General features: G+C 39.3%; 1 protein-coding gene across 1 annotated transcript; it reads left to right on the top strand.

Moving 5' to 3' along the window:
- Positions 1-19006: 19006 nt before the first annotated feature.
- On the top strand, positions 19007-19461 carry LOC108047632. The gene is made up of 2 exons (XM_017127896.2): positions 19007-19118; positions 19201-19461. Exons 1-2 carry the CDS (start codon positions 19071-19073, stop codon positions 19333-19335), a joined length of 183 nt encoding a protein of 60 aa, XP_016983385.1. The 5' UTR covers positions 19007-19070; the 3' UTR covers positions 19336-19461.
- The last annotated feature ends 430 nt before the right edge of the window (positions 19462-19891 follow it).

Here is a 19891-nt window from a genome sequence, read left to right as displayed (position 1 = left end):
ATATTACCCGGGCTGGCTACTTAACCCAACCAAAGTGAGTCGGCCCTTTGTTTTTGGCCATGCATGTGTTTAATTTTAATGAAATTAACGCGTGTAATGGCAGCCACGCCCCCTCACTTTTTTGGGCCGCCCACTGTCCTAATCTGTCTGTCTCTCCTCGCTTTTGATGTATGTCATTTTTTCGCCCCAGAGTCTGGGGGCACAAACGTGTTAAATGTTAATTAAAAAGCACCAGCAGAACATACAAAAAAGGACTACAAAAATATGTGTTGTGTGGGGGAATGGGTTGTAGTAGCAAAAAAAAAAAAAACAGCGCCCAAGAATGAAGGGCTTAGAAGATTTTGGCCAAGACACGAGGCTTAGTGCAAGTTGTGCATCCCTTTATTTAACCATTGCTTTTCTCCTCCTTTTTTTGTGTTTGTTTTCCTGGCCAAATCCTTTGGCAAATAAACATAAACACTCCTAATTAAGAGATGGCTTGTAAACTGGGCAAGTCTTGGGCTAATTGGCCGCTGTTCTTTTTGCCAGACGGCCGGCAAACAAAGAAACAGGTTAACAAGGCTCACACGCAGCAGGAACCGCAGCTGACTCGCCCCCCCTCCCCCTTCTCCCCTTCCCAAAAAATATAAATGTCATCTTAAATATAATTTTCGCGTATTTTTCCCTTGCCCACGTGCCGTTTGTTTAACCCCTCCACGTCGTTTTCTTTTTTTTTGGGCCGGGCCAAAAAGAAAAGATTTGCGAAGCGGTCGCACATGTGAATGCGAGTCCTTTTCGTACTTTTCGTCCTTTTCGCTCTTCACTCCTCGGCTGGCAGCCTGCAGTTGCATAATTTTTGGGCGCACTGCATCTGTCGGAACTTGTCACTTAGCCTCCGTGATTCTGGTGCTTTTTAATTCGGCTATAACGACCTACAATGCACGCTATTATCAAAAATAAAACACTTCAAAACGACATTTTTGTAAAATGAATTACATAATTATACTAAATAATATATCAGAAAAAGGGAGAGAGCGGTCAAATCATTGCATTTAATTTAAAAAATTTAAATACAAAATTGTACTTTTCGAAAAAATTTACGAGAGTACCGCTTATAATAATTTTTTTTGCCAAAAGCTGGAAAAAATCTGTTCTTTTTTTTGGGATTTTTAATCAAACCCCTGGGAAATAGTGGTCGCATTTTGGATAGTCATACCTCGTTGGATTCGCTATAAAATTTACAATAAAATGGCATTCACAGCTAAAAAATTTCAATTTTGGCCAGTTTTCGCAAAATATCATGATCTAACCCCTTATTAAAAATGCGAAAATCCGTAAAAAAATTAAGTTTTCCAAATCCACCTGAAATTGATTATATAGGTCCCCAGCTGCACAAAACAGTCATTTTGTCTAATTTATAGCTGAAAAGAGCCTTTATTTTACATGAAATGCACTTTTTGGACATAAACAAAGCCTGAAAAAATCAACTCAAGTTTCGATTTTTTAATCAAAACTTTGGGAAATAGTGCTCGATTGTTGGAATGTTATAAAATATTCGTTATAAAATCGTTATAAAATATGCAATCGATTGACATTTACAGCTGAAAAATTACATATTAGACCACTTTGAAAAAAATATCATTGTGTAACCCCATTAAAAAAAATCGGAAAATCTAATCTGAATTTATTAAAAATTAATTTAGAAATTTATTAAGAAAACTCTAAAAATGAATTTAAGCATAGAAATCTTAAAAATGTATTTTCCAGTCGTAAGGACCCCACTAGCACCCTATGCAAACACTCCCCACACCCTCCATATTTCCCCTCTCCACTTTCCCACTCTCCATTTTCCCACTCTCCATTTTCCCGAGGAAAAGCGAGCGGCGAAGTGGCAAAGGGAACTTGCCACATTGCGCGTTTGTTGGCGGCCGCAGATAAACGCATAAATGACGAGCTGAAATCTTCTTTATGTTGGGAGTGTGTGTGCTTTTTTGCCCAACCAAAGCATTTCTTTAACCTGCTTCCCCACCTCCATCTTAAATGTTAAAAAGCATTTTTTGTTAAGCCTTTACCCCGAAAAAAAAAGAAACCGTCGCCTGACCTGAGTTACTTTGTGTGAATGTGTGTGGGCGTTGTAAAAATTATAAGAATTTTCACTCAAGTTGGTTACTTTATCTCTCCCATTTGTGCGGCGCATTTTTTCCACATTCGCCAGAAGATCTGCATGTTTCTCTTTGCCTTTTTTTGGCTTTGTGCTGCGTATTTATTTCGCTAAGAATGTGTAAATTTCTACTTTATGCAGAATCTGCGGCCGCGACTTCTTAGCATATTTGTCCCTACCAACAAAAAAAGAGATTGTGTAAAAAACTGGGAAGAAAATGCCTTTGAAGAAGTTACAAATGCTTTAGCGACAAGTACTTTTTTCCCCTAGTTTTCTACTATTTAACTTTCATAAAAAAACAACACACAAAATATTAAAAAAATATATAATAATTAAACTAAGAACAATTTTTTTTTTATTTGTTTTTTCTCTTTTTGGAGATAAGCTAAATATATTTTTAAAATGTATTTACTAGATAAATATAACAAATTATAAATAAATTGTTTTATAATTTAAATGGAAAATAAATTGGAATAAGGAAATAGATAAATTAATCAAATTAAAATAAAATAACAAGGTAAAACCAGTTCTGCGATGAATTATACAATATACATTATAATAAATATTGGAAAATAAAATGGGTTAAAGCTAACCAAGAAATTAAGGCCAAGACAGTGACAATAATAATTAAATTCAAATAAAGAGAAATTCGCATTTCATGAAAAAGCTAACACAAGTTAAAGCCACGTGACAAACTTGCGTGTTCCTTATTTCTTCCTTGTTTTTTTCCTTTATGTGGCGGGGAAATCCCCATTAATCGCATTGGTGTTTATTTAGCTTGTAATTACATTCATTTATTTACTTATTGACTGTGTCTGCGACTCCGTTGCTGGACCCCCCCAACCCCCACCACCGAATAACTAACAATATTCCTGGGAAATGGGCCCCCGCCTCTGACCTTCGGTAAGCCACAAGGCGAACTGCCGGCCAACCCCCATTAAAAGCCAATATCTTTGGGCCCCGACAGCCTTGGCCAAATAAGAAAAAATGTCTTTGAATGACTGACAATCAATTTCGCTTGGCTGCAGCCTCCTTTGCGGAAGGACGAAGGACGATGGACTAAGGACGATGGCTCGTGTCGCCTTAACGAACGTTGAAAATTACTTTGACATAAGTTAATTAATCTTTGGCGCGCAAAGTTCGTGTTTGAAATATTGCATAGTCGCTGCAGAGCAGACCGAAAAACAAAAGGACTCAACCGATGATAACCAGAAGAAGGACCTCAATCCCCCCCCTTCCGCCGAATATTCCTGAAATTCAGGAACTGGCAGATGGCAGGTCGACTCACTGTCTGAATGAAATATTTGTCAATGAGTATTGCTAATTTACAAGTTTGATTTGTTCGGCGTGCACGAACAGCCACTTCCTTTTTCCGCAGGACTTCTCCTTGACATTCGCTCACCGCTTTCACTCTGTTTCTCGTTGAGAAATTGCCCGGGCATTCTTCTGGCCAGCCGTACATAAATAAAATCCATCGGCCGTCCTGGAGATGCAGGAAAATGTTTTCCGGACAAACCGACTTAGGTGTCCGGAAAATTCCGCTGTTCGACTTGCCGGCCAAATGAGGAAATTCCAAATGGATTCCGCCTGTGATTGAGTGATTTAGCCCAATGTTAGTTTGGGTTTTAGTTGGCTTTCATTAGGAGCAGGTCTGGAAATATCAAGGCATTAGGTATTCAGGTTTAAGAAAATAAAGGCATTTAAATTGAATGTTATTTATACAAGCTATTTAAATATTATCATCATATAAATATCCGTCTTAAATTAGACCATATGAATCTTGTATTATGGTACTCTCATAATCAAATGATTCTTTTTAAAGTAGAAATTGCAATTTTAAAGTAATTTATTATACCCCAGCTAATCAAACTTAAATGAAGTAATTAATGTATTTGAAATTAATGTTTTACCTGAATATATCGAAAAATGTATTATAAAAGAAGCAAAGAATATTGCAATTTTTAACCCAATGATATATATATATATATATTTATATTCCAAATAAGCATACAATAAAAAACAATTCTATGCACCATAACGTTTAGTTAAATCCCTGCCCCGTCCACTTAACATCGATATCATTGGAGTAAACCGAGTCAATGAGCCTTGCCATATGTGTAATCCTTGTGAAATCCTTGCCCCATTCCTGGCTGCCACTTTTAATGGATCACCAATGTCCTTCACCTTCTCTCCCTTCAATTTTTCCCCAATCTGGCAATCCCATTTGTGCCATCTCCGATGTCCAAGAGTCCTGGACAGTCATTTCTCATACAATTGCCACTGTCATTTCGTAGCAACTTGTAATGGACTTTAATCAATTAATTTGAAAACGCTTTTCATTTGGCAATGAGGGGGGAAATCGAGGGGAAAGCCGAAGAGAGAATCGCAGAGACAATGGCAAAAGTAAAGTGTCTGCCTGGTGGCTGGCCACTTTCTTCTGCAAAAAGGACGGAAATACATGGCAAGCCGATGCCAAAAATGTGGATGGGCAAGAAAAAGAATAAATAAACAACCGAACCAGGCGTTTGGACCCGGTTCAGGGCCAAAAAAAGGGGAAGACGAGGGGGTCGGGGCCAAAAGGACTCCGAGGCAGGACAACAAACGCACTTAAAACACAATGATGCTCATTGTGTCTGACAGGCAGACGAACGGACCCATGCAGGAGTCCCCCCCTCTCCCCCTTAGCTCCTCACTCCCCCGAAAACCTCCGATTCAGATACTATAGCTATAGCTATTGCTATGGCTATATAGCTGATGCTGATGCTGATCCACCTAAGACGACGACAACGACGATGTGGCGTCGTCTGGTTTGTGGCTCCTGCTTCGGCCATCCACTCGGAAAAATAAGAACATTGTTTGAAATAGTAGATAAAATTATAAAAAATAATAATACAAATAGTATTATAGAAAACCATCGTATTAGTAAAACAGGCAAAAGCAAGAGCGAATCAACTTTTATCTTAACAGACTTATACAAGTCCCTAAATCATATTTAACGATTATTTCATGTTTATACAAATACGCTTTTTAAAAAAGCGTAAATAATTTCAAATAATTATTTTTTATGATATTTATATAAATTGAATCCTGGAATATTTCAGAGTTTTTTAATCATTTGTAAAACAACGTGATATTGTTATTTATATATTTTTGCCTATTTAATAATACTATTCAAATATTGTAAATATTTAATACATTTAATTTATAATTAATTGTCTTAAGATATCTTTCTTAAGAAGTCAACTTACCTATCAATACTTTTTTAGGGTTTAGTAGCTAGAATTATTTCGAGTGTGATATGGATGGAGTTTGTGGCCTGAGAAGGTGACTCCTGCTCCCTGGCATTCGAGCACTTTGATTACGCATTGGCTTTGTCCCGGCTCAGACTTTCCCGGAGACTCTTTCCTTTGGATTTTCCGCTTTTCCCGCTGCCTTTTCCATTCCATTCCCTGGCATTCCGTTCCTATTCCGCCGTTGTTTTGCCACTTCAGTTTGATTTCATTGCGTTCCGCATTTCTTTGGGTGCTTTCTGGGTTTGAGTTTGGGTTCCAGTTTGGATTTGGACTTCGGTTTGCCGTTTTGTGTCGCCTGGCCATTGTCCTGCCCTTTGTTGTCCTGCTTTTGGTCACGCACTTTTCCGAAGTCAAGTGGAGGCGGGAAAATGGCCAACAAGAGAGTTTGGAAAATGCCAGGGAAAGGGGCCACTTGAGCAGCTCATTTTGTACTTCATTGAGGACAAATTAGTGTCGATGAAGAGGGAGCCTGTTTCGGATGGAGTGTTTTTTTTGCAGTGTGGGAGTTGATATTTGAGTTCTGGTAGGGGTATTGCATTTATTTTTAATGGATTAACATCAAGGCTTACAAATTAAAGGTTATACAAAATTTCTAGGGAAATGATGAAGCATAAAATATGTTAATAGAATTTTCAATAACCCATAAGCCAATTAACCAGATTGAACTTAAAATTCAGTTCGAATAGCAAATTTTATTCAATTTTAAAAAAAGGTGAATTGTGGAGGATATTGATAACTCAATGATCATTATTTTTAAATCTATTTATTTGGACACTTGTCATCAATGCAACTTTATTTTAATCCTCTATAAATATCTCGTTTAAACGATCTTTTTAATGTTTTTATATGGTTTCTTATCTTATATTACAGGAATATATATAAAGAGATAGAGGAGATAGTAGGAGTCCTTTTGGCTTATTTCCGCTTCCGTTTTGCTTTGACTTTTCGCCCACTACCGCCCCCTATTTTCTTTATTACCCCAGCCCGCCCTTTCCTCTGGGAAATCCCCCTGCCTCCATTTTGGCCATGTCAACCAATTTCCAGTCACAATGACACTGAAAAGCGACATCGGCAGTGGACTCTGCAAATGGCAAGAAATCAACGTCAGTGGGTGGTGAATAATAGTTGGGTGGGGAGAATCTGGTGGAGAAGAATTGCAATAAAGAGAGAAAGAGACAGAGGGAAAGAGAGAGAGAGAGAGAGCGTAGAGAAGAAACCAAACGAAAGGCAGCTGAAAAAGAATTAAATCAAGAACTCATTAAGGCGCCGGATGCAATCACACTTTGCGCCATTCAGCGCGCCACTCTATCTCCACTATTTCCCTCTCTTTCCACCCGCCATACGCCCCTCTCTTTCCATCTGACCCCCATAGATAACCCATCCCTTTCACACATAGAGCAGCAGAGTTGTCGCCGTTTGCCGTCTCCGTTTGCCGCAAAAGTGCGCACAATTATTCATTAACTTTGCACCGGAAAAGCAGAGAAATTAAAAACTGCCAACGCCAGGATAAATAGGGACAAAGTGCAGAAATTAAAAATATGAGAAATACTACGACAGACAGGGACAGCAAGAGGAGGTGGGCGTGAGTGAGAGAGAGAGAGAGAGAGGGAGACACACACCGAGTTGGGTTTGAAAAAAAATGAGTTGGTTAAGTAAGAAGTCCGCTAAAAAGGGGGCGGGGGTGGTTGTGGGTGGAGGGGGGTGGTGGAGCGGCCGAGCAGGTCACAACTAATAAAACAAAAGTCAAAAGTCCTTAAGCGCAATGAAGAAGCTAAAAATGCAACGCGGCAGCGTCAGCTTAAACTACAAAAAAATATATGAGAAAGGGAAAGGGGGCGGTGGAGCAGGCAAAGGGATGCAGTACACTGACAAAATAAAACGGTACAATTAAACTGTTTTACCATGATATTTATACATACATGATATATACATATATTTTTAAGATCATAAAGCATCTTATAAGCTTAAATGCCCATTTTTTGGTTATTCAGACATCTACATGTTGCTTAAAATTAGAACGCTGTATTTCAATCCTTTTTTTAGACATATTTATATACTTTAAGTCTGTAGAGATTGCTGTAAGACTTCTGATTGTTTGCCAAATAAGAAATAGTAGTTTGCCAATAATAAAATTTAATGATAGGCTGATAGAAATTGGTGGGCCAGCCGACTCCCAAAATATTGAAGTTCATATTGGTACTAACAAAATTAAACTTTCCTACGTAATTTAATAACAGTTTGGTAAAGTTCGCATCCTCTATTCTATTAGCAACTAATCGCTGGGATAAGCTTACTTATCATGATTTGTATTAGATATTTGATTCGGTATATTTTTGTTCTGTGCATTTCGGGGTGACTGTTTTAGTCGGCTGGCGGAAAAGGGTTAAGGCTGATGAGCCTGACTTGCCGCACCCCCTCCGCTCCACCCGCCCGCAATTCTCCAGTAGCCAGTAATGAGGCGCCCAACGCTGCGGGCAACCATAAAAATCTCAGGACCCGAAAGGACCCAACCTCCTTGTTTTTTTTCGAAACCCCCCCACCATCCGAAACCCCCACTTTTGGTGGCCATTTGGCTGCCGTGAAGCATTTGGCGCAGTGGCGCCTGAAAGCATGCAGCACTTATTGTTTTATTCGCTGCAAGGTGGGGGCAGTATGGGGTTAAGGGGTGTAGGTGGGTGTGCGGGTGTAGGGGCATTCTGAAGACTGCTGGCCCAGCATATCCGCTCCACGTCACTTGTGATAATTGCGTGCAACCGGTCGCGCCTTGTGATTGTGACATCGCCTACTACTCCCCCACATTTCCAGCACCACCCTACCCCCCCCCACCCCCTCCTCTGGTTTCTAAGAAACTCAAAAAATCTGGCCACGCCCCCGCAACCGCCCCTCTTTTATCCCACACATCTGAAGCCCCTTTGTGCATATCAGGCAACCGGATCAGGCAGTAGAAAAAGCCAACGTCACACAGAGAACAAAAAAATATAAGTAAAACAAAGTAAAAACAAAATAAAAAAGGAAAAACCAAAAAAAAATGTGGGAAAAACGAAGAAAAAGCTGAAAAAAGTAGGAAAATTTCCGAGGTTGGGGGGGGAAAAAAAAATGAAGAGATGGAAAGCAAATGCGAAATAAAAATTCATAATTACGTTTACGCCGGTAATTAAAAATTATTGTAATACACACGCAATGCCCAGCAGTTGGTGGACACTTTGGTCTGGCCACGCCCACTGCCCCACCACCCACATGGCCACTGCCACTCCCACTCATCCCGAAAAACCGCCAACCGCCTGTCATGTGAACGGAATGGTTCGCTGAACAAATCAGGGCCACATTCGCAGTTGGAGAAAATCCAAGCAGGAAGCTGGAAAACGGCGAAAAACTACTGGGCAAAATGCAAGAGTTGGTGGAAAAACTAACAGGAAAATGACAGGCGAAGGAAAAGGGGGGAAAAGCCAAAAGCAGGATGCGTCTGCTTGATGACGATGGCGGTAATTACAAGATAAAAACTATTTAAGTGGTTAGCAAACGGAATTCGAAGAATAAAAAAAGGCCCAAATAATATCTTATGACCTCAGTCTTGTTGGAAATAAGAAAAATGATACGAAACTATTTAATATAATAAAATATTTATATTACTTAATATGTTTACATGAATAAATAAAATTGCTTTCTTTACAAACTATAAATACTTCTTTAAAAAAAAAACCTGCTAAATTAGTTTCATTAGCAACTTTACCGAGAATCATTTAATATATATGGCCAGCCTTTAATTTCAGTTTCCTTTGATTTCTCCCAATAACCCCATTAAAAAAATTTGGTTAAACAAATTAATTAAATCATATTTTGAATTGATGGTGCACAAGCGATTGCGCAATATGTCGAATGTCGAATGCCCATTTGAGCAGCTTCAAAGTGAAACCTCAAAAGGCGCCTCCCACCTCCAAAAGGCCCCCTTCCCCACCAATACGCCCCTTTTGATACCCTGCAGCGGCACTTAAATTACGCACACATCGTTAAACGCGCGTTTGCAAATTGAACAATATTTGAAAAAATTACACAAAAAAATGGAAATACAAAATGGGGATGAGGTAGAAATATGCCAGAGCCATGAAGTGCAAAGCTACAAAAAAAAAAAATTGGCAAAATTTTGTATTCGTGCTTCCTTTTATTTTTATTAATGTTGCGCCAGCCGCCGATGGCAAAAGCCGCGCACAGCTCGTTAGCAACTTAAGTCGAGCTGTTGACGACGCCGATATGGAGCTGAACCTGAAGCTATATAGCGCGGGCTATAGGAACAATCGGGGGGAGTGGCTTAGACGTCAAACAAAAGGCAAACGTCAATGCGTCGCCGAATTGGCAACATATTTGCGAACAGCCGCGAGTCGAAAGCGCGAAACGCCATTCCCCCTCATCATCAGTAACCACCATTCCTTTTTTTTTTGCTCAAAAGCCCGCGGCATATGCGAAAAAAATAAAGAGAGCTCTGGGAACTGACTACTTTTCAAAAGGGTAACGAACCGACAGACACCCTGTACTTTACCATTGAGAAATGTATTTGGCTATACCAAAATGTTAGTTTGATAAATATTTAGTATTATGAAAATACTGTTGAATCTCATATTTCATTAATATTTTAATATATATATTAATGGATATGTATTGTTAGGAAGTATGTATTTTCCATTTACGCTTCAGAAAAAAAAGGTGTGTTCAAAAATGGCTCTATTATTATAACACGTTATATAAATATTTTTGGAGTAGAATTTTTTTAAGCATTTAAAATTCACTTCAAAAAGTATTTTATTTCTAAATTCATTTTTTTTAAGAAAACTACGTAAAATCAACAATAGAATACATAGATATTTGAATGTTGTGTACACTTTCAATTACTTAACAAAAATTTGTAATTTATTTATTTCAGATTTCAATCCACTAGTTTCGATTCCATGGACTTATTCATTTGTTCATTTTGCAACATGGCATACCCCGAATCTCCTTACAGGGTATATATTTGCTAGCCCGAATAAAAAAGGAAAATAAGGCGAACGAAAGCCGCGACATTGACGACGGCACGCCAAAGCCAAGGCTAAAGCAGCGCCACTCAGCCACCCACCATGCACCATACACCATCCACCACCCACACCCCACTTACCGCCCCCTCTGCCCCTTGCCACCACCCACTTTTTGGCCAACAAAATGCGGATCGCGGGCCGCTCTGCGTGTTTGATTACCACGCGCGGTTACACGCAAAACAACGCAATTTTCGGCATGCATGCCGCCGCAGCACCACCCAAGCAACCACCCACCACCACCCCCCGGCCAAGACAAGGTCGCTGGGTGGGGGTGGTGGCTGGATTGGGCACCGTTCGATCCGGGGGTCGCGCTCGCTTACAAGAAAAATCGCACAAAATCCCACTTGACAGGCGTAGTTAGCGGGCATCATGCAAATATCAGTCATGTTGCCAACAACTGCCGAGGGTTGCTTCAAAAGTTGTAGCTTAGTGGGAGAAATAGTCCTTAAATTATTGAATATACAGATAAACTTACAAAGCAAATGATTTTAAAAGTATTTAAACTGTATAAAAACATTTCTCATATTAATATTGGTATTTTATAGCAACCAAAAAATTTAAATCAAATCAAATAGCTTAATATCATTTAGAACTGTTAACTTATGATTCCAATATATCTGTATTATTGAGTTGTTATACAATTAATTGTGTATACATGTGTATATATACATACATATATATAAATATATATATATATATATATATATATATAATTATTAAAATTATATATTGTGATCCGAAGAGCGAATCTCTCGAGAACATTTCACTTTTAGTTTTAATTATAATAACTTTAAGTATAAATATTATACCTAGCTGCTAAACTAAATTCAAGACAACTAATTAAGTAATGTAGTAAAAATATGTTTTCAATTAGTCAAAGATATAATTATAAGTTTAAACATTTTTCTTGGCATCGATATAAGTTTCATTATTTTTGGGCCGCCCCTCGCAGCCGCTTGGTGGCCTTTTGAGCCTTCTTGTGATATATTGAACATCGGCGACCGTGGAACAAGGACTCAGAAGGACAGGCGACGGGCGACTTTCGCCCCCTTGGCCCGACTGCGGTTAATGGCTTATTTAAAATTGCGGCGCTGGGCGCTGTTTTTTGAGAAATTGGCAAACCGCTGGCGAAATTGATACGCGGCAATCAGTGCGCGCGGGAGTGGCACCGCGGCCTTAAATCATAATCAGTAAAATGGAAAAAATATAAATAATGAAAATTACGCCAGAGACGAGCCAGCGAGCAGCCAAATTGAAAGTAGAGCTCTGAGGGTTGCCAAAAATACAACGGAAAAAAAACGGGAGGGGGGAGAAGTGAAATTTGCATAACCCAAAATCGGGTGGTTGGGTGGCAGTGCCGAGTTGTTTTGAATCAACAGGATGAACGAGCTGGCGAAAAATATAAAACTCAAATGAAATTAATCTAATAAGGCAACATTGTGCGCGGGGGGCAACTTTGTTGCCTTGACTTTCCGTTTCCGTTTTTTTGTTGGGCCAAGTCAATTTTACAAACCATTGATGCAGAAGATCAAACTTCCGCACAAATGTTGTTAATGAAATATTAATGCGAAAAGGATATGCAATTGACAATTGTCTCTGCCCTCTTTGCCATCCTTCCCCTCAATTTTTCCCAGCCGCATTTCCCATTTCCCGGACCCCATTTCCCAGCTTTTCTTGTACTTAGTCTCCGGCTTAAAACACAAAGCCGCTCATTTGCATAGGACCCTTGTGGGTGGACAGTTGCTGCCTCTAAATTAAATTACAATTCCAAAACTGCCGCAGATAATGTGAAAAAATCACAGCCATTAATCATGACATCCTCCTGCAAAACTGCAGCCTGAATTGACATTTTCCATTTGCCGGCTGAGGAAACGTCTTATGCAAATTATGTCCATGTCGACCACCCCATTGGGCTGCAGTTAAAAGCATTGATAAATCATAACCACAAAACGCTGAGGCGCAGATTTATTTCCAGCGAAAAGGAAACCCGGGGAAATGCTCAACAGTTTTCCCTTTAAAAAGGTTGCGAAAAGGTGGGAGAAGATGTATTCTTCCTCGGAACTCTGAGCGATTATAGAAAGTGCATAGAAATGTGGTTTTAAAACATCTAATAACAATTGCTATATATTTATTTACTTTAATTTAATTTACTTTATTTATAAATTAAAAAGGTTACGATTTAGTTTCATATTTGAATAAATTGTAACCGTCTAGTAAAACTGCCTTTTGATTTATATGAAAGATTAAATAGTTTTTTAAAATAGTTGAAATATTTTTAGATATAGTTTAATTTACCAATATAAATAAATATAAATAAAGTTCTTCCCCAGTGATAAAGCTAATTGTAAAATATTAATATGTTGTTAATAGGACATGGCCTATACATTATTTCAGCTATGGTTACATAATAAACTTTAATTTTCTTTAATAATTGTCTACGTAAAATATCCCATACAAAGTGCTGGGCAAGTGAGAATGCGTTGTGGCCACTGGACAAGTGCTTGGAATAATCCCTGATACGTATACATATATACCCGGGAACAAGGCCATATATCCCTATCACTCGATCTCAAAACAGTTTCGTAAATTTCCCGGAACAACTGGCTGAATACTGAAAACTGAAAACCACACACTCGTGCGGTGGAAAATCGGGGAATGGGATCGATTGCGGGTGTGGGCTAAGCAAACTGTCAATATTTGATGTATGTTAACACCCAGGAGCAGGATAACATGGAGCAGGATCCGGGGGCAGAGGCCATGTGTCAACATGGATGGATAGATGGATGGATGGATGGATGGATGGATGGATGGATGGATGGCTGCCTGGTTGGATGAATTTTGGCATATTTTTGCATGTGCACCATTTGGCAGCTGAATGCCAAAATGCCAGCCGCAAACATGCGCGCCAGTGGAGCCGCAAAATCGAAAGGGGGGCGATGGCAGGACTCCGCTCGATTCCGCAGTATCCTGCGAGTCCTGCCAGACGTCTGTCATGTTGTCTGGCTGCCGCAGGAGGCCACATTTCACTGCTATTCAATATGTCAAAATCGTGTCGATAACGTTCAAACAAGCCAAGGTTTGGAGGCGTTTCAAGGGGTTAAAGGGCACTGTATATTGGGTTAAGAGGCAGAATGTGGCAGGCTGACGATGCCGCCATTTGTGGCTGCAAAATGCGGTTGACGCCTGCCAAAAAGGAAGCCAGGAGCCAGGACATTTGGTCCTACACAAGGACACTCTGACACAGGGAGTGCCACAATCAGCAGACTTCAATTTCATTCGCCCATATGTTTGCACAGGCGATGTGTTATTAATAGTATTAATTTAATAAACAATTTAACTTTGTAGAGGTTTGATTTAGAAAGGAAAATAGAAAGGAATTCAGGAATTTTTCATGTTTTTAGTTGGTACCTCCTGAAATTTGAATTGAAAATATTATAGTGTTTAGCTTAAATCTTCAATAATAAAATTCGAATTCAAATTTTTCATTACTACTAGTCTACTGTTTTGACCTATTATTAGGATAGGTTTTATATTTATGGGCAACATTTAATTATGGTTTATTTATGCAGTTGTATGCAACATAAGTTTTGTAATTATTTATTTTTTGTACTTTCGCTTTTAGGAAAAGACATCCCATTATTTTGCATTTAAAAACAATTTCGACATATTTGGGTCTTTACAAAACATCAAGAACCCCTTAAAATTGAGCAGCCCAAAGAGGGTACTTCCCCAATCCACATCGTTTAAATTGCAGCCAAGGGAGGGAGACTTAATTAATCAATTTCAAATCAATTACCACAAATTTGTTACCAATATGCAAAGACATGAATCACGACTGCCCCAGACTTCCGGCAAGATAAGGACACATCTCTCAGACGAAGGCTAATGGGTTAAGAGTGCGAAAAGTGTGGGAGGTTTGGGCATAAACAAATCTTAGCTGTCAAAAGTGCTCAAAGCCATTGTGCTAATCTCAGAGTTTTGGGTTTTGGGGCAGACAGAGCGAGGATATGGGCAAAGGCAATTGCAATTGCAACGATGCGATTGCCATTGCAATTGCAATTGCAGCAGACGAGAAACAACGACAACTCTAACGGCATTCAATAAATCACTAAACACTTGAATGACGCTGCCAATGCAACTTGCAACACATTGCACACAGGCAGCAGCAGCAACAGCAACAACAGCAGCAGCAACAGCAACAACAGCAGCAACACCAAATGCACAGCAGCAACATGAAGGGGCAGAAACGGAAACGGATGCCAGGATCCAAACGGCAAGGCAGGCCTCATAATTCAAAATTGAAATTGCAACAATCAATTGCAACAACATGCAACAAATCGTTTGTAGCCTGGTAGCCTAATCACTGCACGTTCATTTTGGGGGGGCAACAAGGGGTTAAGGCCCACTCACACCCTTCGGCTGACATATAAATCTCAGTTGGAGTCGCAGTTGGCAAAGACGATGGCCAGAAATGGCAGAGAAAGTGCGGAAGGACATGTGGCACTGGTGGGTTAAGGCGGAGGGGGACCAGGGGGTGGGGCCACACAGGGGGCACCGGGGGGTCAAGGGGGCAGCCGGAGGCCAAAGTTCAATTGTTCGAGTCTGCAGGTCTTCTGCTGATAGGAAACTTCGGGGCCTCGAGCTTTGCGCCCAGGAAGATGGAGACGATGCGATGATGATGAAGGAGCTTCGCTTGGTTTCATTCGATTCGGTTAGCTGGAATCCCAAGGATACCCTACACCTCATAGAAAGGACTATCCAAATTATATAAGATTAAAAGATTAAAATGTAGTAAAAAACACATCATATTTGTATGCAATAGAAATAATTGCCAGAAGAAAACAAATGTAGTTTAATTCTTTCCTATTAGAAAGTAAACTACTTTTTACATTATTTTTACTGTACAAATAAGTATTCATAGCAATTTACTCAGATTGACATACGTCCTATGTTTCTATACCCTTTAGGAATAAAATATATATATTTTGAATCTTAAATATTAATGTGATACCAATTTTAAGTTATTTTATATACATTTTAAGACCAATTCAAATAGCTGAATGTTTAGGGAGTGAGCAAGCAAATTTACATTTTAGAAGTCAACTGAAGAGAAACTCTTTTGCTCACTCTACCAGCAATGGAAATAAAATAAAACGAAATGTGACAACTGGAATTTATTTAGTTAAATTTTTACACAACTAAAAAATACCAGAGCCCTCTAGTTAGTCCCTTGCCTTCAATTAGTACCGATTTACATGACAAAGTGCAAAGAATTTCGGCAATTTCGGGGGCAATTTTCAGGGAGAGAGTCGCAGGTGCCTTCCCAATGAGCCGTAGGGTGTAATTAGTGCTCGGCTGCTAATCTGTGATTTTCCAAATTGTTTCACAAGTGTCATAAATCAATGAAATACCAATAAGTCGTCGTCGTTGTCGTTGTCCTGCTGCTCTTCCTGCTGTTTGCTCCTACTGCTGCACCTCCTTCTGCTCCTTCTGCTGCTGCCGTTTGCAATTGTTCGAAAATGCAAATTTCGCAAAAGGATATGCCCATGCATAAATGCTCTGCCGCCGGGGGGTTAAGGGGCCGAAGGGGGCCAAGGGGTTAAGGGGCCAAGGAAGGACTCGCAGGACCCCCAAAAACAACGACAGCAGCCAGAAGCCAGACACGAAGCAAACATATTTCATGCAGTCTCAATTGGAATTCTAAATCAATCAGATTGAGACGACGCCGGCTCCACTCAGCTAACAGCTAACCAGTTCAGTTCTGTGCCGTTGGGCACCATTTATGCACTGCGAGAAACTGGATGGCACAAGAGATTCCGAAACTTGAAGCAATTGCAATCAAACTTTAATGGCAATCCAACGCGATTATAATAATAATATTGTTCAAATATAAACAATCAAACCAATCAATAAAACCCTATAAATCTTAAATAAATAAATGTTATATAAACTTAATCTTGGTGAGGTACAAAAAGGTTTGTTAGATAAAAAAGTAAAAACAAATGTTCAGCATTACAAATAAATCTTAAGTATAACCCTTAAAAGAATAAATAAGGTAGACTTTAAAATATATATAAACAAAAGAAAATTGCCTAAGCATCGTAAAAATTAACTAAACTAGTTTCATCGTAATTGACTATAAATTAAATTAAACTTGGAAAATTATTATTTTACTGCTCTTGTTATCAAGTCTTGTTATTAAATGAATATTATAATTTATTATAATATATTACAAAAAATTAGAATTTGTTGTCGAATTATTTCGGGGAGTGTATGAAAGTTGTAGGACTCTGTGCATTAAGTAAGACACAAATCATAATCGTATGCGTGGTGGGAGCGGGGGAATTTCGGACGAAGGAGGCGAAGGATTCGAAGGATGCGAAGGATGTGAAGGATGCGAAGGAGTGGCTATATCTAGGTGCCAGCTGGGCAGGGATCTGGATCTGTGGCTCGTCCTCGTTTCTCGTCCTGTTAGGAAATGCAAAATTTCAAATATGAATTGAACTGATATATTAATGGCCACTTGAGTTGCACTCGGCTCGACGGCAGGACCTCCTCAGATCCTGGGGACGTTTGTCAGCCAAAAGTAACTGCAGCTTCCTGGGGGAAATTTCGAGGAGGTTTTGCTGGTTTCGGGGAGGTGGTATAACCTGCTCGGTGTTGGCGTTTATAAATCAAAATTTTGGGCCAACAACCTGCAAACACACTCGCACACACACACAGACACACACACACACGCGCACCGAAGGACATTTTGCATCCGAGTATCTTTGTATCTGTGCTTGTGTAATTGCCAGGACCTCGACTGCATCCTGTTTTCGAGGGGGGCTTTCGGGGGGACTTTGGGGCTGTTTTACCGGGGTGCCACAATTGCAGCAACTTATCTCTCGCCTGCCCATATAAATAATGACAAGCACGACGACAAATAATAACCAAACGCACACAGGACATGCCGCAGGACAATAGGCCTGGGAGAAAAATAGGGTCGAGGTGGACGACTGTCTGTGAGTGAGTGTGCATAATATGAAAATTTATGTGCGGAAAGGATTGAAAATAAATTTATGAATTATATTGGTTAGAAAATTGCATCTACTCAAGGATATCCTTAATGTCTCCAGGATATGCATGCGTTCAGTTCGGATTGCCTTGCCCATTGTTTTGGGGGCTATCTGTTACATTCAACAATGTCCTGATTCAATTTATTGTTTGTTTGATTTGCATTCTGACCGGAGACACTCCCCAGATTTGTGCTGTATGTCCTTATAGGTATATTAGATGTATATATATGTTTGGGGATTCCTTTATGCCATTTGATCAGCGATAACAGCTGCAATTTGCGCCGAAAGTGCTTTTCGAATCATCATTGGCAAAAATAGGAATCCTCAAAAAAATACACGCAGCGAGGCTTATCGTAAAAATCCAATAAAAGTGGGCCACAGAATTCGGTTTGGGGACTTTTATGATTTTCCCCTGTTTTTGTCGGCATTAGGTGGTTTATGACTGGGTTTGGCTTTGGTACTGGCACTGGGCAAAATACCTTTACCGTTTGAATATATAGTAACCAAATTATAACAAAATTGTTACAAAGGCAATCAAACAATTAAAGGAAAATGTAAGATCTAATTCATGGCATAGTAAGTACCTACTATGAAACAAATTTCTTTAAATTATTAATGGGAAGTTAAGTTTATTACATACGCAAATTAATATGTTGTTTATGTACAAGGAAGTGCCTTCAGAAGTCACAGTACATATTTTTGTGATGTTCTTAAACTTATCATTTAATAAAATATTTTTCTCTGTGTGGCAAATATGTCAAAGTTCAGTCACACGATTCAATGGGGGATTTTGCGTAAGGTAAAAGGAACTGGTCATAAAACTTTCCCGACACGTTTATGCCTATCTGGGTTGTGGAATCTGGATTCTCAATGCCAATGCCAATGGCAATCCAAAGACATATCCACATCCTGTGGCAGTTCATCAAATGCCTGGCGACAAGTCACGAGTGCTGCAATCTGGAGTGGCTTATGGCATTAGTTATTGGTCGAGGGTGGCTGGTACATCTGATATCTGCTCTTGAAGGGACATCAATGCCTTGAGATACATTTCATTAGTCGAACATCACAGGCTGTATTTATTGGGACGTGTTTAGTGCGTGGTTGAGTGGCTTACACCAAAAATTAAATCAAATATGGATTGGGTATATTCTGTATTTAACATGAGGTGGTGTATATTTAATAACAATATTTTATCGATGATACAACTAAAAAATCTCTTTTTTGAGTATTAGGGTATAACCTCCACCTAGACCCAAAGATAAACAAACAAACTGCAACCAAAACACAATTCTATAATCGGAGAGGAGAGAGCTCCAGTGCACATGATAATTGCGGACGAGTTGAAATAATATTATTACTAAATCAACACCTCAATTAGATATTTAATGTGGCACTCCAATTGCGCGAGCAATTACAGAGCTACACCCACAATAAATTTGTTTAGAATCGGGTAAACAAGCGAGGGCCATAAAAGCAAGGTTTTCGGGGCCAATGTCAATCATTCAACATCAAGATGCGCTTCTATCTGCTGTTCTTTTTGGCCCTGAGCTGCTGTCTGCTGGTGAGTAAAAGGCCGGATACTTTCAATTAATTGAATATATTTTTACAATTTTTTAATCATTTTTAAACCCTTTTTTTTGAAGAAATTCTCCGCGGCTGGAGTGAACTTGGTGCGTGGACTCGAGGCTGTGGGTCACCATCGCAACTCCACGGGGTCACCACCTCCGCGTGGTGCTCCTCCACCACCTCGAACCACCGCCGCCAGCTCTTCGGGATAAATGAATCTGAAGCCACACCCAAATCCAGGCTTACTCCCCTTGACGAACCTTCTAACCGAACCCTAATGTGAACCTTATCCCTATGTAGTCCTTCAGCTTGAAAATAAAGGAAAACGATTCCAGCAATGCAAAATTGTTTCAATATGCAAAAGTAAAAAAAGTTCTAAAAATGATTGCACAAATTTGGTTAAATATGAAAAATAAATTATTTGCGGTGTAACTTACTAGCGTGAGAGTGGCATGCACAGCTAAAAATTGTTTTTTCTCAAAAAAATCATAATGATATTTTTTACCACCTATAAAAAAATATGTTGGCCAAAATCTGGAAAAAAGCAGACCCATATTTCGGTTTTTTAATCAAAACCCTGGGCTATAGTGGTCGAATGTTGGAATGTCATACCTTGTTGATTCCGTTATAAGATTTCCAATAAAGTGGCACTCACAAATACAAAATTTAAATTTTTCAAAAAAACCACGATTAAAACCCTTCGAAAAAATATTTTGACCAAAATCCGGAAAAAATCAGCTCTATTTTTTCGTTTTTTAATCAAAACCC

The sequence above is a fragment of the Drosophila rhopaloa genome, unplaced genomic scaffold (genome assembly GCF_018152115.1).
Source record: "Drosophila rhopaloa isolate 14029-0021.01 unplaced genomic scaffold, ASM1815211v1 contig_3, whole genome shotgun sequence".
Taxonomy (NCBI): domain Eukaryota; kingdom Metazoa; phylum Arthropoda; class Insecta; order Diptera; family Drosophilidae; genus Drosophila; species Drosophila rhopaloa.
Note: the sequence above shows the minus strand (reverse complement) of the source record. Positions and strands in the feature narration are given on the sequence as shown.